At 34.9% G+C, this 22409-nt stretch overlaps 1 protein-coding gene across 1 annotated transcript; it reads left to right on the forward strand.

Annotated features, from left to right (window-relative positions):
• The first annotated feature begins 719 nt into the window (after positions 1 to 719).
• On the forward strand, positions 720 to 5022 carry LOC149568858 (phospho-2-dehydro-3-deoxyheptonate aldolase 2, chloroplastic-like). The gene is made up of 5 exons (XM_089821738.1): positions 720 to 1322; positions 2220 to 2497; positions 3458 to 3734; positions 4027 to 4272; positions 4573 to 5022. The coding sequence occupies exons 1-5, from the start codon at positions 825 to 827 to the stop codon at positions 4855 to 4857; spliced, it is 1584 nt and encodes a 527-aa protein (XP_089677864.1). The 5' UTR covers positions 720 to 824; the 3' UTR covers positions 4858 to 5022.
• Positions 5023 to 22409: the final 17387 nt, after the last annotated feature.

Consider the following 22409-nt stretch of genomic DNA (forward strand, 5'->3'; position numbering starts at 1 on the left):
GATTTCAAGATGACTCTCATACTATAACATAACCTAATTTCCTCCAATATATTGTAGGAGTGAACATGTCTACGCCATGCAATAGCTTGTAATGGTGGTCTCTACATAAAACCGCTTCTTTGAAACATTCAAACTTGACAAACTCTCTTTTGGTCATAAACATAGTCTAACTTATTAGGCCATGTACCAACTTTTAACTGGCATTTGAAAGTTCGTTTGCCAAGTACATTCCATAACAAGGGATCCTAATGATGATGCTAGCACTCATCACCCCACCCACGTTTTCTTCATGAGGGTGAGCCTCGTCAACAGAGTCTATATTCAATCAGTCAATCCATTAAAAAAACGTACAAGTAATTATCATCGAATTTGCACCATAGCATCAACATAAAACCCAGGATCCATGACTTACAACAGTAATGTTGACCCTGTGGTAAGGTAGGTCAGGACTTGAGGTTAAGCTAGAGTAAGTGTGACCATCAAGTGAGAGACTCCTTCCCATCTAACTTATTTCCAACTACCTCCACTGTGATAGCCAACTCACCAACTCACCAACTCCTCAATGTATAATATACCCATTTGAGTGTAGAATCCCGAGGCAACAAGTCTTGTAACTTGTTTGTGCCTGTCTATACCTACCCACAAGAAAGTAACATTGAACTACTGAATAAAAAATTTGTGCACTTGCCTATAAAATCTCACCGATCCTCTAATTAAGCAGGAGGCTATTGCATCAAAGGTTTGCTGCATTTTGCCTCCTGGTGAAAGATATACATTTGTCTGTTTCACCTTCCCTCCCCCCTGCAAGCTCAAGCTCAACAACAATGGAGGCCCTTACTGGCTGTTCAATGGTGCCACAGCCATACGGTGGTCTTCAACATACTCATAAGCAGCCCATGCCCTCTTCAATGAAGCTGGCAGGGGCATTGCCTGTAGGGAGCCAGAAGAGAAGGGTTGTGGTTAGAGCAGTGCATGCAGCTGAGCCAGTGAAGATGACTGAATCAGCTAGCAAAGCAGGGTGGAGTGTAGATAGCTGGAAATCAAAGAAGGCTCTGCAGCTGCCAGAGTACCCTAGCAAGGAAGACCTTGAGTCGGTGATCAAGACCTTGGAGACATTCCCTCCAATTGTGTTTGCAGGGGAGGCAAGGCACTTGCAGGATAGGCTGGCTGATGCTGCCCAAGGAAAGGCCTTTCTCCTTCAAGGTGGGGACTGTGCTGAGAGTTTCAAGGAGTTCAATGCTAACAACATAAGAGATACTTTCAGAATTCTTCTGCAGATGGGTGCTGTTCTTATGTTCGGAGGTCAAGTTCCCGTTGTCAAGGTATGTGGGATATACAGAAATCTTGTTTTTCATATTAGGGCATTCGATAGTGTAAGATTTTATATATGGTTATATGTTGGTCGTGGATCATAGCTAGATCAGCTGTCAGAGATTGTTGTAATCTTGGTGGTTTGACATCGATCCAGACTTAGCTTTCTACTTCTGCATTTTTGGTTAAGATCTGTGCTAGCAGTTGTCCTATTCTCTCGTTAGGCTATGGAGCCATTTCATACGTCAAAACCTTCATTTCAGCTTTGATGTAAATGCTGTTTATGATCAATTGTGTTTTGGATTGTTCCTTTCGCCTTTACCCATTTCGAATTACCTAATCTGGGTCACAAAACTATCGTCTGGTGCTTGCTTCTCATCACCAAGTGTATTTTGGATTTCTCTGTTTGCATATGCCATTCTTGAATTGCCAAATTGTCATCTTTGATCATGGGGTTTGGCTCTGTTCATCTTTCATGCAGATGGACATGTGTTATTTGTTGCCACTTGTTTGGCAAACGTATGCTAAACAACTGGACCTTTAGTCGTTTCAGTGAAATCCAGAACATGCCATTTCTCCAGAGGTTCATCATGCCGTTTGAAAATATATGTTCCAAAGTTCACAATGCAGCTTCAAAAACTTTCATAAATCGGTTATCAAATTTTGATATTGATCATCTATGCGCGTACAGTTGATCATTTTAATTATAATTTCTTCATTTACCATGTCAATCTTGTTTATATCCTTAATCGAGGATCACCTTACGGAAAGGCCCTAGATCTTTTTTCGCCTCATTTTTCAAGAATGGATCTTTTTGGAAAAGTTAATTTTACCGACTTATATATCTTTTTTGATACCCTCTTGCTTTTAAGTTTTTAAAACTCTAATTCTGTCCATATGGAAATCAGGTAGGCAGAATGGCTGGACAATTTGCGAAACCTCGATCTGATCCATTTGAAGAAATAAATGGTGTAAAGCTTCCTAGCTACAGAGGAGATAACATTAATGGAGATACCTTCGATGAAAAGTCACGAATTCCTGACCCAGAGAGAATGATCAGGGCTTACTGCCAAGCAGCGGCCACACTCAATCTGCTTCGCGCTTTTGCAACAGGAGGCTATGCTGCAATGCAACGTATCACTCAGTGGAATCTAGATTTCACAGAGCATAGTGAACAGGGGGACAGGTATTTAGCTTTATTATTGTTTGTTGACTTAGAGGAATTGGCTTATACTATTTCAAGCAAGTCGTTCGACTTGCTAATTTTATATGCGGCATCCATCATTTGATTTAACATAACTTATTTTACTTTTCTTGATTTAACATAACTTGTTTTACTTTTCCCATGAATCTAAGTGTTCTTTTAATATGATAAAGTAATTGTGTTTGACACTTAAAATGGGAATAGGTCGTACGATTCTTGAATTTGACAATCAAATTGGTTACATAGTGTCACCAATGGTTAATTTGTACATGCTTTGTTGTGAAATGGCTTTTGAAGAAAACAATTTGTATTGCTGTCATGCTCTATCTGCAAATTGCTTGACCCCTGGAAAGTAAATAGTGAAAGTGTTTAATTATATGCTATATGTGACCTACATGAAATAAGACATCGTAGCAAAGTTTTGGATGTTAGTCCATGGTTGTCAAACTATGGAATTTGGCTGCCTGGATGCAAATTTCTTTCACCTTGAAAAACCCAATACAATATGGCTATCAAGTTCTTATCATCGTTTATCCTCCAATTATAAAACAAAAACCTATCACTGCAAGACCAAGTTGAAAAAGGAAATGTTTCGCTCAGTTCTTTCTGTGGTCCAATCCCTTCTCCATGTTTTGGAAGATGGCTTGTCTGGAAATGCAACTAATGCAACATAATGTTGTGTATTTTAGGAGATTTTCTAAGGGACCATGCATTTTTGTGTGTTCAGAAAGATTGGAGAACTTTATTCTAATGTTCAACATCAAAGACTGTATCTTGGATATAAATTACTATAACACTTACCTTTTTGCTTAAGTTCATATATGTTCAAGTAGATTTGTATGTCCTAAGAGCTTTGAACTTTTGGAGAACTGATTATGTTCATGTGTTGAATCAAAATGAATTTAGACAGACATTCTTACAGTTTTACTGTTATGCTTGAAGGTATCGAGAACTTGCACACCGGGTTGATGAGGCGTTAGGGTTCATGTCAGCCGCAGGATTAACAGTAGATCACCCCATCATGACAACTACTGAATTTTACACTTCCCATGAATGCCTCCTCCTTCCTTATGAAGAAGCACTTACAAGGAAGGACTCAACCTCAGGTCTCTATTATGACTGTTCTGCCCACATGCTGTGGATTGGTGAGAGAACACGCCAGCTAGATGGTGCTCATGTGGAGTTTCTTCGTGGAGTGGCTAATCCCATTGGTGTTAAGGTATTAACTCTGATACTCTTTATAAAGTACTTTGACCTGCATCCCCCAAAAGTTGGCTTTGGTTTGTAAATCTCTAAGCTGACATGTTAAACATACTCCCAAACTTTGCTTTGGTTTTAAAACATTCTGTGTGCTTTATGGCTTCTCTACTTGGGGTTGCCTTTGTGGTACTTAACTAAATGTCCTTTCGCTGATGATTTGTCCCACAGCTTCTATTTGAATCCATTCTATCATTAAGAATATTTCTTGGTTTCTTTTATACGTAACTCATGGATTGTTTCCATATTTGAAGGTGAGTGATAAGATGGACCCAGGTGATTTGGTGAAGTTGGTAGAGATTTTGAATCCTGAGAACAAACCTGGTAGGCTCACTGTGATTGTACGCATGGGAGCAGAAAAGCTCAGGGTTAAGCTACCTCATCTCATAAGAGCAGTCCGCCGTGCTGGGCTTATTGTCACATGGGTCAGTGATCCCATGCATGGTAACACTATTAAAGCTCCATGTGGCCTCAAGACTCGCCCTTTTGATGCAATAAGAGTAAGTGAAATTTGAGCTTTCTAAATATGCAGTTTTCTATGTTATCCAAAATGACAATCTTTAATAGTCCCTTAGCAACACACATCATATATATGGTCAAGAAGACATTATGATTGTGCAAGATAATATATATGTGCAAAATCTAAAAAGCTATGGTGGAGGGCAAAGGGCTTGAATTAATGTGGAATTCATTGTTGAGAAACACACTAATTGGATGCTAAAGAATAATTGCAATTCTTTTTGTATATTCCTTCTACAAACCAATGTACAAACTCTGACATATTTTTCAATTCTTTTCAGGCTGAAGTGCGAGCTTTCTTTGATGTTCATGATCAAGAAGGGAGCCACCCTGGTGGTGTGCACTTGGAGATGACGGGACAAAATGTGACAGAATGCATAGGTGGATCAAGGACTGTGACCTTGGATGATCTTAGTTCTAGATACCACACTCACTGTGATCCACGTCTAAATGCATCTCAGTCCCTTGAACTGGCTTTCATCATTGCAGAGAGATTAAGGAAGAGGAGGATGGGCTCTGAGATATCTGGATTGGCTTCTCACTTCAAAGGACTTCTACCAATATAGAGAGTGGTGTATTAAAATAAGCAGGGGAGCATGGAAGATGTTTTGGGATAGTGGAAGCTTTTCTTGCATATAGCCAACTTGTGTATTTATCAAATGTAGCCTGGGAATAATTTAATGTCATGGGATTTTCTTATTATGAATATATTATCTATTTAATATATAAAATTTTCAGTGTGCTTTGAACAGTCTTCCAACATATAAAAACAGGAAATGATTGATTTGCATTGGCACATGAAAAACGGAACTCTAGCAGTTGATATTCAAAACTATCATAAAAATATGTATTGAATAATGACTTGCAAAGCAATTTAAAAGAAAATTTCACTTTCAACAGGCATTACATAGATTTAGTGACCAATTGTGTAGAAAGGTAATAAGTTATTTGAAGGAATAGATTTTTGCCGTCTCTTAACAAATGCTAATTTTGAAAGAATAACCCCCTGCACCATTCATAGCTTTTTTAATGATGGCCACTCCACAATTTTTCATCAGCAAGCACATGTATGAGCAATTATTTTTAGTTGATAGTACAACATAGTGGGGTTAGATTCAACTTCGGAATGTATGCAATGCTCAGCCTAGTCATTTCATGGGGATGCATTCCCTTTTAGCTTTACATCTATAGCACTTTTAGGAAAAATCAAGCCATCTTTTTCAGGATTTGCATTTTTGTACCCAAAGGCACTGCCACCTACACTGAGAGCTAATCAACCTGAAGCCGTTTTTCTACCACTAAATGTTGGAAGCAAAATGATGTATAACTCTTCAACTACCAAAATAACAGACACTATAGAAAATAGGGCTTTCTATCAGGTAGTACGTAAAACTGTATCCTTCCAAGCAATCAGGTTTTGCAAGGCTTTCCAACTACCTACAATTGTTCAAACCACTATTGCATAGGGCTTTCTATCAGGAAGAGTGCTTTAAAGTTTTAAACTGTAACTTATCACTCTGACAAGCAATTAGATTCTGGTATTTAAAGCAGATCATCTGACCTTATATTTAAACATCTGCAAACAAAGTAACTTTGACAGTAGCTATTCAGACATACGCACTTGCTAATATCCATATGGTGAGAGTTTATTCCTCCTGTTGTATGTATTTGGTTAATAGTGAACTACATTGATAAAATATTATAGAGTGATAACAGAGGCATTCCAGCCTCCAAAAGCCTTCCCCATTTGAAAGCAAGTTTTCATGTGCAATTCCTCGATCTCCTTGGCAGTTCCATAGGTTAGTAACCTTGCTAACAAAAGGTGTCATTCTGTCCCATGAAAAACTCTGCTTTCCAACCCTCTCACAGAAAGACCATTTTGTAAGTTTAATTTTATATAGTGCCTATGTTCTATAATGTTGTTGACTTTCAGTCTGATTTGAAGAAATTCCACCCCATAATACCATAGACAAAGTTGGGTGAATTTATAAATATTATTTATCTAAGAAATGATGCCTCTTTTTGGTAACATATGACGGGGGAAGAACTTTGTCAAGATTAGCCTTCAGCCTGATTTGAAGAGATTCCACCCCTTTATACCATAGACAAAGTTGGATGATTTATAAATGTTACTGTCTAGAAAATGAATTCCTTTTTTGGGCTAACAAATGATGGCTTAAGAACCTTTGGCAAGGAAGACCAAGGTTCTACGTTCATCCTTGGAATTTATGTTGGGTGAACTTTAACAATACAATGCTTTGTTCGCCAAAGGAAGAGAATATACATACTTCTGCTAGCTTACCATTATGGTGAAAATGAGGTGATGTATCTGTTGCTTAAAGATCTTACGTCCTATTGATGTATGCTTTGGTGATGGTATTGGTGGAGATGGCTTTTAAATATGTCCTGTGTTCTTGACCCTCAGAAAGATCAGAGGTTATTGCCAACCAGTGGTCACATTGAATCTATTTTGTGTTTTTGCAATGTGGCATTATACTTCAGCGAATGAATGAAACAGTTGTTTTATGCGAAAGATCAGAGCATTATACTCTGGGACATTATAATACAGTGCAAGAAATCAAATGGATCGAGAACTTCTATCATATAGAGCCCATTACTTCTACCTAGATGAAAAGAAACCAGCAATTTAGAAGAAAATTACAAGCCCATCCCAAAGGGGTAGAGAAATTATTTAGGGTTTGATCAGATAAGGAATATCCAGGTTGGATTGTGACACCTTTCTTATTCACCCTTTACATAATGGCAGAGAACTTGGCTGGATTGCTGATGCAGTTTAACTTATTGGAACAAAGGCAATTTTTAAGGATCCATGTAGTTTTAAAATTGATCAATTTTCTTTTAGTTCTGAACATCCACTACCATAAGCTCCAAGGCACCGATCTTTTCTCTCAATTACCAACAGAAAATATACTAAAATCCCTCTCCTCCAAATCTTTATTACCATTTGGTAATTGGTTTTCAAGTTTATTGACATAACTAATAATAATTGACTGACAATGAAATTCATGATACACATTATTTTAGTAAGTAGGCACATGTTCATGAATTATCAATCTCCTACCACTTTTCTCACCAGTTAATCAACAAACACTTTTAACACTTATGTAGATTCTTCGTACTAGTGATCATTGTAATTTCCCCTCTCCTTCCTACAGCTATTAATATTCAAGCACGTTGCTTCTGGTTGCTAGTCACATGCACACCTGTATGGTACGAGTTAAAATTTGAAATAAACATTTTAATACTCCAACACAAAAGTTATATCTTCTCAGAGCATCTGAATCCCTGATTTTGGAAATCAAATTTGGGTTTTCCCAAGCTATAACAAAATGAGTAAATTAGAATGGAGCCGTTTGAGATCATGTGCCTTGGGGTTAGTAATGTGGTGGGTATGTCTGGGTAGCCTAACCTATAAATAAATATTGCAGACGGTCGCATACAGTTGCAGAGAATATTAAAATATGTTCATTGTCAGCACTGTGAGTAGTTGAAATATATTGATTCAAGTGGTCCTACTCTAAAACAATAGAAAACCTAACATAAATATTTTCATCTGCAAAGTGATCCTACTGCAAAACATTTAAAAGCCTAATATAAATATTTTTGTCTGTAAACTAGTACAAACAGCTTGGGAGAAAGATTTTGCAAGAGAGGTAGAGATTGAGCCAGGGCTCCGTATCAATTCAAAGATATTCCTGCACTACATATTAATTAGAAATTGTGATTGAAAATTTAAAATTTAGAGATCTTCTGGCCAAAGATCAAGAATCATTTCAGCAACAACCCATAAAAGATTAGCTAAAGATATAGTCTAGAAGAAGACGCCAGAAGTAATGTTTTACATGTTTCTGGTCAATCATTAAAATAGAATTCATTTTGTGTTTTTTTTCTTCAGTTCATAATGCCTGAACAGGAATCTTAGGACCACGCTTGAAAAGATTGATTTGTCTGTTCACAGATGCGAATATAAATTAACTTTTTCGTTTCTGCCATTGCAGGGATTCTGTAGTAATTTAATCTTACAAAGCTAAAATCAGTTAATCATACCAATGTAATTTTTTTTTTTTCTCAGGGTCTGTTTGGTTCTGAAGATGACAGGAATTGGCTTTTTTAAAATCTGGATTTGAAATTTTTTGCGTTTGTTTCAAAATTGGCAAAATAGAATTAGCATACTGGGCTTCCAATTTTGCCTCAAAACCAGGTTTTCCAACTTCCTACTAGCAAGTAGGAATCGAAAATCAAAACCTGGTTATGTTTTTTAACGAGTGTAAAAACAATAGAATGGACTATTTTTTGAAATTTGCCTTCAACTCCAAGCTTACACATAAAAATGTGCCTTCACATGCATCTTCCGAGTGAAACAAACAGTTCAGGTAAAATCCCAAAAATTGGAATGAAGATTTGCAAAACCTTGATTTGGCTAAACCAAAGTTTGTAGAAATCATGGTTTTTTTAATTCTACAAACTAAACAGACCCTTAAAGTTTGTTTCTACTAGATGGAAGCTAAGTTTAATTATTTTTGTGTTGTAGCTGATTATAATTATTTTGTCTTTGAGCTCCTCAATTCAATTAATATGCCCATTCATTGGATATCAAAAGCATAATCTTGGTATCTATCCAAAAAAAAAAATCTTGTTTAAATAATTTTGTAATTTTGATTATATGTACATATTTTATTAAACTATTTATTGAAATTGAAATTTCAACTCTATTTATATGTGGTTGAATTTATTGACCATAAAATAGCGGTATTGCAAGAAGCTCTCCACCATTTCAGGGAAGAGTCGCCCCTAATAATTATTGCAATTTATTTCAAGCTTTCTAATATATTAACAAAAGTAGTGACATTAGAGGTGTCTTGCAATGCCATCTTATCCTATATTTTTCTAATGGTCTTTTTTGCATATAGAGAGGTTGTTGAGACTAGCCACATGGTGTCCTTTCTCTCCACCATTGACATAATCTCTAAATTATATATTAGGTTCAACTACTCTTCATCTTGTTGTTGAATGTTTTTTGGCATGTATATTCATGATTTGGTTAAACTTGTTCAAACTGAATGAACCTTACTTTTATCCTTCAAATATATTGGACACTACATAATAATTATACATAAGTTGGTTGCATGAGTGCTCTACTAGGATTTAGTCTACTTCAATGTATTGTATATGTTTTTTCATTTCCCATGACCATAGCACATTTATCATGGGATTTTTTTTTCCAAGTCTTTTAATAGTTGTGACCAACCTCAACCCAATAGTTGATGATGGTGTTGAAGCTTTAGTGACTGGGGAACATGACACCCTAAAAAAAATGACCCCAAAAGTTTGTCTTGAGTATTTCATGAGGTGCATCTTTTGGCACCTCAAATGTTGTTTTGCATGTTCAAGACTTTGATAGTGCTGCTAATGGCATGTAAATTTTACTCCGATAGAATATTTTGTGGGGAGGTTTCTACCTAAAAGCATGCTTCATGATTGGATTGCCAAGGCCTAGGCCCCTAATAAGCTCTATTGACAACATCCAAAATCTCAACAAAGGCTTTTTCTAGTTACTTTGCCAATTTTACCCATGTTCAAGGTATTTTGCACCATGGGCCTTAGCATGTTTGATTTTTCTTGCCTATTGGTTAGTGATGGTCATAAGAATTCACTATCTTTGATGAAAAGAAGCTCAAATTCTCAATTTGGATTGAAATACTTGGTCTCCCTTTGACATGTTGGCCCTTTTTGTAAACTATTACTCAAATTATTGACAATGTGATCTACATGGAACCTTCTCATTCTTTCAATACTCATCCTCAAAAGAGGTTATGTGTAGAAGTGGATTTGTCTTAAGACCTCAAAAGGACTAACCAAATTCAGATAGTAGGCTTGTGCTACTCTCAACAAGTGCTTTATTTGAACCTTCTCAATACTTATAACTGGTTCCAATCTTCATAACACAAGATTAAGGATTTCCCTTTAGCCATTAAGGGTTAAAACTCCTCCAAAGAGACAACTTTCTCTTATAAGGCTCATAAAATTTAGGATGGTTGGAATAAAGTTGTTGATAAAGGAAAGGTTTCCTCATATATTTTTCAAGTGAAATCAAGACCATTTTTGTATAGCCACAACCCCAATCTTAGTTGCAACCATTGCTAAAGGTGTAACTGGTTTCAAACCCTAGGTCTCAGGGGGAAATTTTGTAGGCAATAGTGGTTCCCACTTGCCTTTGGTCTACACCCTTAGCTAACCTTTTTTTTATCATCTCCATCAGCCTCTTTACATTTTTCTTGTATCCCATATGGGTGCACAAAGAAAGGTAATGAGGCCCTAGAAAATTGTTGTGTGATTCTACTGGTTCCTTTCCTTAGTTTCCAACCGGACTTAGAATTCTTGCAAAATAAATTATGTCTTGAAGATAACGATGACATGTGATATTTTAATTCTAAATCTCATTTCATGGAATGCTCATGGTCAAATATACCTTATTAGGAAGTATTCCATGTGCAATACTTGACAAAACAATTATACTATTTATATTTTTTCAAGATATTAGATTTCCATAATCCATTACAATTATAACGATTGGCTTTTGAATTCAACTATGTTTATATTTTTACCATCAATATTTTAGATCACACTCCATGATCCATCATCAAGATGAAAAAGAGAAAGAGATGCAAAAAACTCATTATTTTTCTACATCCCTTCTCTCTTTCATCCTAAGGATGGATCATAGAGTGCAATCTAAACATCAAGGCTAAAAATAGAAACACAATTGAATCCAAAAGTTGGTCATTGTAATTTATATTTTTTTGACTTCAAGAAATCAAAGTAGAAGCTTCCAAGATTTCTATTACATGTAATGTTATTTGGACAATTGACATGGTTTTTTCTTCAGAACACGAAGATGGTTGAGGAGGTGTTGTCACCATTATCTTGCCATGTTGACAATCCTCTATTATGGCTCATGGGTCAAATCCCACTCAATGGATGACATGGGTCCTCATGTTAGTCAACAATCATTTTGTTGGGATAATTAATGTTTGTGCTTCCAATGGTGTAGTGGAAAGATATAATCTTTGTTGTTGGATTACTGAATCATAATCTTTGGTCACTTGGGTTTGTGTGGTAACTTTAATATGGTTGAAGTGGACTCAAATAAAAGAAGGATTATTACCTTTTCACTTGATAGCTAAAGAGAGATAAGCATGGCTTTATATGCACAATAAATTAGGTATTTTGACCCTAATACTAGTTGTCATCATTCTCAAGTTGTTTGACACACTTGGAGTAATCATTTATGTAGCATTGACAAAATTCTCAAATGGCTTGATCATGACATAATATTGACTCAATCATTTTCTCTTTTGGGGAAGGCCAAAAGTGACTAGTTTCATCTTTCCTTAAGGTAACCTTTTCAAACAACCATCCCATTAATTTTCAATATTGAATGCAAAATAGGTTGTGTACAACCATCTAAAATATATATATATTTTTTTTTCTAACTCCTCTTTGTCAAACCATCCAACCATGATGGCCTATAGTCAAAGTGTTTGGAATCTAGAAAGTTATCCCACTCAATAGTTTAGCTAGATTATATGCTATAATGATGCTATCCAATGTACTACTTAATTTATTTGCATTTATTCAAGGCAACTAGCCATGTACTATTAGAAATCATATGAGGATAACATTATATATTTTTTACATTCCACAAAATCCCTTACTACCAACCCTCTCTATTCTAACTTGTAAGTTTAAGTTTCACATCTCCAACACCATGTTTCTTAGGGGTCCCAAATCAAATCTAGGCTCCACTATCTCAAAGTGAGGACCATATATATACAGATTTTTTCTTGACTCCTAGGGCATGCCACTCATCTCTTGGCATTGAACACATCAAAGAAGACCAAATGATTCCCTCTATGATACTAGATATTTTATGCGCTTTTGTCAAACATTATGAGAAGTTGTTCAACGCACAAGGAAATTACCCTAAATGAGATGAAGCCTTCAAGGAATGTCTTTATGTTATTCCTATTGGATATGTTCACCAACATTAGCCCAACATAGATAACCGATCTGAGACATCTTCATCATGTTCTAAATTACATTAAGGCCAATGCATCATGTTATTTAGGTAATTAAGGTTAACAAAACATTTTGTCTTTCCCAGTGGTTGCCTGCACCCCTGTGGTGTTTTCTATTTTTTTCTATTCTAGTATGCAACTATACGGGGTCAATGTGAATGGGGGAGGTACTATCTTCACACCCTCGCGGTTTTATGTTATGGTTCTCCTTGAAACTTACAAGTGTGTATGGTAAGTGTTAAACAAAGGGAGATTCACACCCTATAGACATGTGGTGGCGTGAGGTAGAAGGTGATGATGGTTGTGGGGATACAACAAGTTGTGCATGCCAAAGAAATAATGGAGGATTTGTACTCGAGATACATGTTAGGGATCATTATGCTAGGAAGTTCTTTGTGTAGGTGTACATGGTGGGCTAACATGTCATGTTTCCCACCTCAAAGTTCTCTTTTTAGTTACATGATTTGATTGTTAGTGATCATGAGATAGTTATAGGACTAAATATCAATGTTGAGCTCTTTGGCATTGTAGACATGATGCTAGTGCATCATGCTCATTTATCACTTGCAAGGTTATGATTTTTCCCTTCCATCTACTAAATCTACTTGAATTTGGCCTTATTTTGTCATTTCATGAATGCAATGTTGTTTGCATAATTGATTTGGTAATGGAGTGATGATGTTTGTTGGCATAAATGTTGAATAAATATCATAATGAGATTGTTGGCTATTAGTGATGATGATTTGGTGAAGATTGTAGCAAGAATTGATGATAGGTAAATTAGTTATATTGTTGTAATTGATGTCAACTATTTTAAACTATTTTACTAAGCATTTTAACACGTTATCACATATTCATTGGAGAAAAGAGTGAGTTGTACTATGTATTAAGTGTTGCTATCCTACAAGAAGCTTAAGTGATGTGTCATTATGCTAAGTCTATGAAAGAACCTATTTATTTTGAAGTACTTATAAGCTATGTGTGATGGAATCAAACTGGGTAACTATTAAGGAAATCAATGATGAATAATTAATTAATTTGATTATATTTTCAAATCTATAAGGAATTAGTTGGATTGAACATTGGATATGGTTGATGATGATTTAAAGATGATATGGTTAAGATCACATCTTAAATTGCTTAGAGGTAAAGATATTTTAGTGATCAGGAGGTGATGGTGATAGGAATCAATAAATGAGTGAATAGGTAAACTAGATGGCAATGTAAAAAGGAAGAATAGGTGAATAAAGGTAAAAAAGGAATAGTTTGTAAAGATTTCAGGCATGGTCATAAGATTTGAATTTTTATTGGGATCGATGATTAGTTTCAGACAACTAGAAGGATGATGCATGACTTATGGAAGGAATTAATTAACATTAATCAAGGTAATACTTTTGAGGAAGATTCTTCAAGAGGTTTCTACATGGTCAAAATGACTTATGGAGTTGGAAGAATTTCCAAGGTAGAGATTGGATGTGAGCCAACACAGTTAAGGGAAAATAAAGAATGAATAGTTAGATCTTTTTTCTCAATATGGATGTTGGTCTAGGTTTAGGGTTTGATCTTAGGGTAGTGGAATAGATTTCTACCTAAAGAGAAAACAAAGAAAGAATTGGTTGCTAATTGCAAGTGGAATGTGAAGTTGGAGAAGGTTGTGATCATAGACAAAATTTTACTCTCTAACCACTATCATAGAAAAATACCTTAATTGGGTGGATCCCAATAGGTCCCGTTGTAAAATCATCTAACCAGGTGACATTCTAAAGAGTGTTCAAAATCCTCTAATTAGGTTACTCGTAGAAGGATAAAGATCCTAACACATCTTGAGAGAAATCCCTTAAAATGGTAGCATCTAATAATGCTTTAATAACCCTTAATCAAACAAGCTCTTAATAGATCGTATTCTAGAAGAATACATAATTTTTTTTATCATTGTTCTCACACCATGGTTTTCACCCTAATTGGGTTTCATGAGATATAGATGGTGTTATTCTTGTGTGGATGATTTTTTTGTGTGTTGCATGTTACTCAAAGTTTATTTTATTGATTGTATTGATTGAAAGTCTTTGAGATTAAAGTGATTATCATTTTGATAAATTTAATTGGGTATGGGTTTAAGTTTGAATTAGTGATTGTTGATTCACCCACCCTCTTAGTAATCTTTCCTATATTAATAATTGGTATTAGAGATTTGATTCGTTGATTTAGGAAAATAAATAGCTATAAGAAAATATGTTGAAGATGTATAGGAAGGAGGTTCCCAAGTTCGAAAAGGATAAATTTGATACACGAAAAAATAGAATGAGGTTACATTTGTCAATTCTTGCAAATACAATAGTTGGATATCTTACTACAAAGTACACACAACCTACAGGAATGCCTAGTTCATATGATACAAGAGAAGCATTGATCCACAACTCAGTGATGATAGAGATTGCAAGTTCCCTATGTAATATGGAATATATTTATATTGATTAAGGACATGGATACTGCAAAGGACACATGGGATAAACTGACGAAAGTACATGGAGGTGATGAACATGTATTTAAGGCCAAGGTTGATAGTCTTAGAGGCAAGTATGATGAGATGAAGATGCATGAAGGTGAAAAGATTTCTCTGTACATTATAAGGCTAAAGGAGATTGTTGTTACAATCAAAAGAGATGGAGGCAAACTTGAAGATGGTGAAGTTGTAAGTAAAGTGTTGAGAACTCTTACACCTCGGTATGCAATTAGAGTATCTTCTATTCAAGAGTTATGGTGTATTATTGATACTAGTGTTACTTTGGATTCATGAGTTGTAAAATTAACTATATTTGATTTAAACAAATTTGATAACTATAGTATATTGGTAGTTGAAGTTTCTTTTCAAGATTCCCTAACCCTCGGTTCATCTAGAAAAGGAAAATTAATTGCTCACAATTGTGGTGATTATGAGTGTCTATTGGTTGAAGAGAAAGAAATAGAGGAACTTGAGGCTTTGATATCTAAGAGGTTTCCTAAAGGTAAAAGAAGGCACAAAGGAAAAATTATCCTTACTTATTGGATAGGTAGATAGATTGGTCATCTTTCTCATAGATGCCCTAATAAAGACAAGAAGGATAATGACAATGAGAAGAAAGACATGTACAATAAATTCATGAACTACAAGGACAAATGAAAGAAAGCATTATACATAGCTAAAGATGATGGAAGTGCTAATAATTATGATGGAAACAATGATGATGAATGCAATAGCATTTTTTTGTAGTCAACGAAGATCCACCTACTAATGCAAAAGGAATCAGTAAAGAGAAATAATTAATTTCAAGTATAAAAAATAATGATGACTAGATTATTGACAGTAGATGTACACACCATATGACCAAAGACGAGACCGATTTCATTACAATGGAAGAATATGATGGAGTTGCCATCAAATTTGGAAATGGATCACTTTGTGTAATAAGAGGTAAAGGTTCTATTGATCTTAATGAGAATATTACTTACATGATGTCTATTGGGCCAATGATTTAAAGTATAACCTATTGAGTGTATCTCAATTGAATGATAAATGCTTTATATTTGAATTCAATAATGGTTATGCAGGCTACCAGGAAATTCTAGTGAATTGATTGCTACTACTGAACAAACAAGAGGTAATATTTTCAAATTGAATACTTCCAATGGACATTGTTTGATTTCTAAACTAGATGAATGTTGGTTATGGCATAAAAAAAAATTCATGTGAATTTTGACCATATGATAAAATTCAATAAGAGAAAATGTGTAAGCAGTGTACCTACTTTGATCAAACTTAAGAATGTTATGTACAAATAATGTCAGTTAGGAAAAATGACAAGTTCAATATTTACCAATAAAGTATATTCTTCAAAGAACATTCTAGACTTACATACTGATTTGTATGGACCTATTGACCCTAAGAGATCCTATGGTAATAAATATTTCATATTATTTGTTGATAATTGTTCAAGGGCGATGTCACTCATGTTTCTAAAAGTCAAATTTCATTATTTTTATATGTTCAATATGTATAAGGAGAGAGTTAAAACGGAAGCAAGTAAAAATCTCAAATGTCTTAGATCTGATAGAGAAGGATAATTAACTTCACATGAGTTTCATACATTCTATAATGACTATGGAATTAAGAGGCATTTGATAATACATAGAATACTATAGAAAAATAAAGTTTTATAAAGGACGAATATATCGATAGTGAAATGTGCAAGGACATGAGTGGAAATAATTTTGGAGGGTAGTAGTAAGTACTGTAGTCTACACATTGAATGAGGTATAACTCAAGAAAAGTAGAAACACGAAACCATATGAAATTTGGTAGGGTAATACTCTTGGAAATATAAGATAGGATAGGTTACTAAGAGGGGAGGGGTGAATTAGGAACCAATAAAACTTATTCTTACTTCACCAATTAATCCTTCATATATATTCTAATCTAATTGCATGTATGAAAACATAAAAGCATTAAAACATTCATAACACTTTAACACAAGATATGGTGACCCAGAAACCTTCCAAATAGAAAGTAAAACTAGGGTGGTGATGATACCCATGAGATTTAGTATTGTAGTATAAATTTGGTCGGTTAAGGCTTACAATGATAATTTCTAATGATTTTCTCTATTAGGAGCAATAAGGAGTGCTAGGTCCACCTTGTAAAAGGATTTACAAAACATAAAATGAAGTATGCACTTGATGAATAGATTTTACAAAAGACTGTTAAGTCCACTTTGTGAAAAGATTTAACTATTCCACCTGTTAGGATGAACCAGTGGTGGATCTCTGATCTACAACTTTGATTTGTTGGTTGAGATTCCTTTTGAGTGTAATGATCACCTTGTTGTGATAGATAAATCTTTGCTACTCCTTATACTACTTGTAGCCTTCTTACTTCACACTTCTACTCTCACATATATCTTCTCTTATTCATTATTACATATTACATTTGAATGTGATATAATACATTACATATAGGCCAATTCAATTACAATTCATCAAAGTTAGTTATAATAAAAGTTTCACCAAAATACACAAAGTCGGCCCAACTATTGGTACTTAGGTTCTGAAGACAAACTTGGTGAGGTTCTGATACTTGGTAACTATTGTCAACACTTGACATCATCATGCTCTCGATATACATAGAAGCTTAGTTCATACTAATCACTTCCAAGTAATCTGAACTCGGTCAACATTGCAAAACTTGACATATAAATTGAATCACTTGGTTGACACTGCATAGCTCAATCAACATTATCACTGTGAGCTCGGTATAAACTGAATCACTTGGTTGACACATACTGGCTCAGTAAACACTAGATTCAAATTATTGATGTTGTGAACTTGGTAAACAGTAGAGAACTTAGTTTGCATTGAGCAACTCAGTAAACACTACGAAGCTTAGTTTACACTGATAATCATCAACTTGGTAGATACTACTTGGTGCGAACTAAATACTATTTTTGGAACTCGGTAGCAATTGTAGAACTGAGTAGAACTTGAATTACTTGGTTAATACTATAAACTACAAGATAAGCTTGGTACTTGCTAACCATATGATTAAGTGTGTGTCACTAATAAATAAACTTGACTATAATGTCAACAATCTCCCCCTTTGGCATTAGTGACAAAAACACTTATCAATCAAAAAATAAATTCTCAAATTTTTAAGTTCAAAACAATCTTTAGTCTCCATCCCGTGTCTTCAACTTAGTAACATACTTTGTTTTTGAGATTTTTCAAAATTTCTTTTGTAAGAGATGTTTTTTGAATATCTGTACATGTATATGTATATGTATAATATTATAATGCTCCCCATACATATATATAAATTTTACTTACTATATATCTCATGTCTTTTATATTACATCTTCTCTTCTCATCTTTTCCCCCCTTTATTGCATATTCACATTTTCTCCCCCTTTTTGACATAAATGCCAAAGCTGTATGCTACATGGTAATGCCAAAATGTGACACAAAGTTAGAATGTACCTTTAAAATTAGTGAGATTGTCTTGTCCCAATTTTCTTGTATCACCTTGCTTGCATGCAATGCAATCTGTACTTCTATTGATAACTCCATCATGTGATCAACTATGGAGAAGTTTTTGTCATGGATGAGAATTTTGGCATGTGCAATGTGTTTTTGCAATGCATCCATGTTCAAAAGAATCATGCCTTGAATGTATACAAGTGTGGCCCTGATCATGTCTTCTTCCCTTAATAATTCTGCTTGCATATTAGTCAAAAATTTGATCTTTGAGTAATGAGAAAAACTATAGCTTAGGTCAAGTGACAACTAGTGTACACTTTAAGTCTTCATCTATCTTGGAGAGTTTATCTTTCATTTACTGAGTAACGAGAGATGTATCACAAAACTTGCTAAATAATGAAGTAACATTATTGGTGGAGGTTTCCAATGAGCTGAGAATAGTAGACAAGTCTACTTGATATTGTACACTCGAAAGTGTCCCACTCTAAACCCTTCTATCCAAACAATTCCATGAGTTTGGAATGCTCGAATCTCAACTTAGAGCTCCCTATACACGGAGTGCAAGAGAGTGTATTTCAAGTTCAAGGGCTCTCAGTTGAGCCTTGAGAATACTCTTCTTGCTAGTAAACCATGCAATGGGAGGTTCCAAAGACAAGATGCAAGAATGCAAATGTCTCAAGGAGTTCCTCAAGAATGCAATGCAAGTATGGAAACTAAGCTAAGATAAGAATGCCAAATGAAGCTATTCTAAGCATGGATGAGAGTGTTACAATCCAAATATTAAGCTATGTGAGATAGATTATTGCAAAATAGAAGCTAAACTAACATGCAACATGAATCTAAGCTAAAATGCTATGGTATGAGAGAATGTAGACAAGAAATAGAAGTTCTCCACAAAGCTCCAAAGAAATCTGTTAGAAAACCTGCATCATAACAATATTCAAAATGAGGATGGATGCTTTGAGAGGGAAAGCTCTCTCCCTTTTAAAGTCGTACAGACGATGGAGATCAAGATGAAGATGGTGGATGATCAATGGTGGAATTTGAAAAGAGGAGTGATCCATGTGCAGACACAAGTCAACCAATAGAATATAAGTTGACTTGTCATATGAGACAAAAGTCACAAAGCCTTTTCTTTTAATTGCAAAATAGAAAAATGACTTTATGTGTGCACTTTAAGTGGGTTAGAAGAATGGGGTCTTTTATTTAATTAAAAGGGGACATGTTCTTTTAATCAAATAATGAACTTAGGCTAGCATAGTCAAACTATAGGTTATAATCAAATAAATTGATTATTAGCAATTTGGTCTAGGTAAATGATTAAATTAATTTAGCCAAAATGTTGAAAAGGGGGCTAATAGTCTAGATGACCATTTTTAGGTGATTACATTTGCCCCTCTTTGACTAATGCGCGATCAATATGGGAACACATTATGTCAAAGAAAATAGAAAGCCAAGTAGGCGGTGATAGATATAGATATATGATTTTGAAGAATGAAATGTAGAAAAAGATAGCAAGTCCTAAATGTACAGCTTGATAGTGGTAGTATTGAACACTAGGAAAAGATGATGTCAGAATTCAAGAAGAATGCTAACACTTAGAAAAGTAGATAGATTGAGAACAAGTGAGAAGATCAAACAAATGCTCCTAAGAAATAGATAGATGTAGCAATTAGTGATAGAGTATTTCTGCCCCCTCGGGATCAAAATTGAAATGAGGTAAGGGGATGCAGAAACTGGCTAGACATGAGAAAATTAGAATATAGCAATGTCCAAGATGACAGATAGATGATTAGAACCCAAGAATGACTATAAGAAATTGATAAAATGCCCCAGTTTGACTAGAGTTGACCTTGAAGGATATAAAAATTAGGTCAAAATGAGTAGAAAGGTGATTTTAGACATGAAATAGTGAATTGAAGTAGATATGAAGTATGGAAATGATGAAGACGTGAAGAAATGAAGATGCCCCAGTGATGATTCAAAGATTAGACCTCAAAAGGTTAGCTAACTGCTCAAAAGAAAGTAGAATTTTAAAAGACAATTTTGACCATCAAGATGAACTTGAATTTGGATTTTGATCCCGAAAATGAATCCAGGATGTCAAAATTATTTAAGAGGTCAAAACTTTATATAATGTGATGATAAGATAGAAAAGAGATGAAGTGAAAGATTAAGAAGGTGAAAAGACATGAACAAGAAGAAAGTAAGAAATATATGAAAGGAGTTAGCTGATATGTTTGGGAAAAGATGAAGAGAGAGCTCTCTCCATATGCAAGAATGCAAGAATAAGCTAGAAAATGAACCTAAAATGCAATCTAATATGAGAAGTGGTTTACCAGCAAGAAGTGCATAACATTTAGACTCTTAATTTCATCATTGAGCATTTATTAGGGACATCATGAGATCATACAACCATCATTAGTATAACTATGAGGATATGAATATGATCGAGATCAGATAGGTATGTGGAAATCCAATCTAAGCATCAAAGACATGTAAGTCAAGATAACTACGTGATTAGATTCTCTAAGTTTAATTTAGCAAGATTACACTTGTATCAAGGCATAAGTGCCAAGATAAACCCTGAGTGCGGTCTTGCAAAACAGTCAAGAATGATACATTTGTAAGTCAAAATGTTGAATAGGACAAGCGGCTTACAACACTATAGACAAACAAAGTATACCCACAAGAAAAAATAAAGAAAATATGTCCCATGCCCCTAGTCTTCTAGTCAATGACATCCTTGAAAGACTATTAGGGAGGGAACACATGGCAAAGAAATCGTCATAAACAACACACAAAGTAGATAAAGGTCAGCACAACTCAGTCGTTTAAGTGTTTAAAGTGTGTGTGTGTGTAAGTCACTTGGCCATTTATTCAAGACTTGATTCTAATAGTGAGAAATATCTCGACATCGGAGACTGTAGGTAAACTATCTGAAAAGTGTTGAGAAACACTTGATGTCAAAGTGGGTGGGGGTAGTGTTGAGAAACACTGTTTTGTGAGTTGTCAAAGAAACCCAAATGCACAAGAATACCTCAAAAAGGCTAAGTAGTTATGGCCCCGAGACGAGGAGAAGAAAAAATTCCAAGCTAGGAAATGTGTAGCAAAGTAGGTGATTGAGACTGATAGACATAGGTGCAAGGGTTTCAAGTAGTGCCTGTTTCCAGGTTTTCACCACTTGACAGATATTTTTTTAGGATTTTTTTCAATTTTTTTTGTATTTTTATATTTTTTATTTTTTTGGTGATACATCAAAGCACCTATTGCTAGGTTTTCACTAAGATGATCATTTTTTCAAGACATTTTCTGATTTTTAGGATTTTTTCAGCATCATATATGATATTTTGGATTTTTTAGAATAATTTAGAGATCACTAGTTCTCAAGCAAGATCACATCATTTTCTTCCAATGTTTAGCAAGGTATAGGAAACGATGGAGAAAAAAGCCAATGGATAAGCAAAGATGGATGAAAAAAGAGTATGAAGCAAGTGAAAGTGATCCTCAATGACTGACTCTTCAAGAGTACCCAAGCTAGGGAAAGAGGTGAAATAGTCATATGAAGCATGTTTTGGATAAGCAATGGAAGTAATGAGCAAGATAGCATGTAGGATAAGCGATGAAGACAACAAGTGCGATAGCATATAAGATAAGTGATGGAAGCCAATAAGTAGGATAGCATGTAGGATAAGCAATGGAAGCCAATGAGAAAGATAGCATGAAAGCGTGCAATCCAAGAGAGCAGACATGTCAAGAGGCCTATGAGAACCATGTTTTATTTATTGTGATCAAGACCAAGGGGTCAACTAGATAGGATAGTGATGGGATAGAGCAATAAAAATAAAGCTCAACATGGAGGCTATGAGGGAATGAGAAAGCACAAATAAAGAATCTCATGGATAAGATAGCCAATATGCAAAGATAGCTCAACATTGTCAAGATCAAAGAGAGAAGAGGGGATAGATGGATGATGGAAGAATTACGCATGACACTTGTTTGCCAGGTTTTCA

This window comes from Cupressus sempervirens, chromosome 3 (genome assembly GCF_028749045.1).
Source record: "Cupressus sempervirens isolate cs-2001-9-10 chromosome 3, ASM2874904v1, whole genome shotgun sequence".
NCBI classification, from domain to species: Eukaryota; Viridiplantae; Streptophyta; class Pinopsida; order Cupressales; family Cupressaceae; genus Cupressus; species Cupressus sempervirens.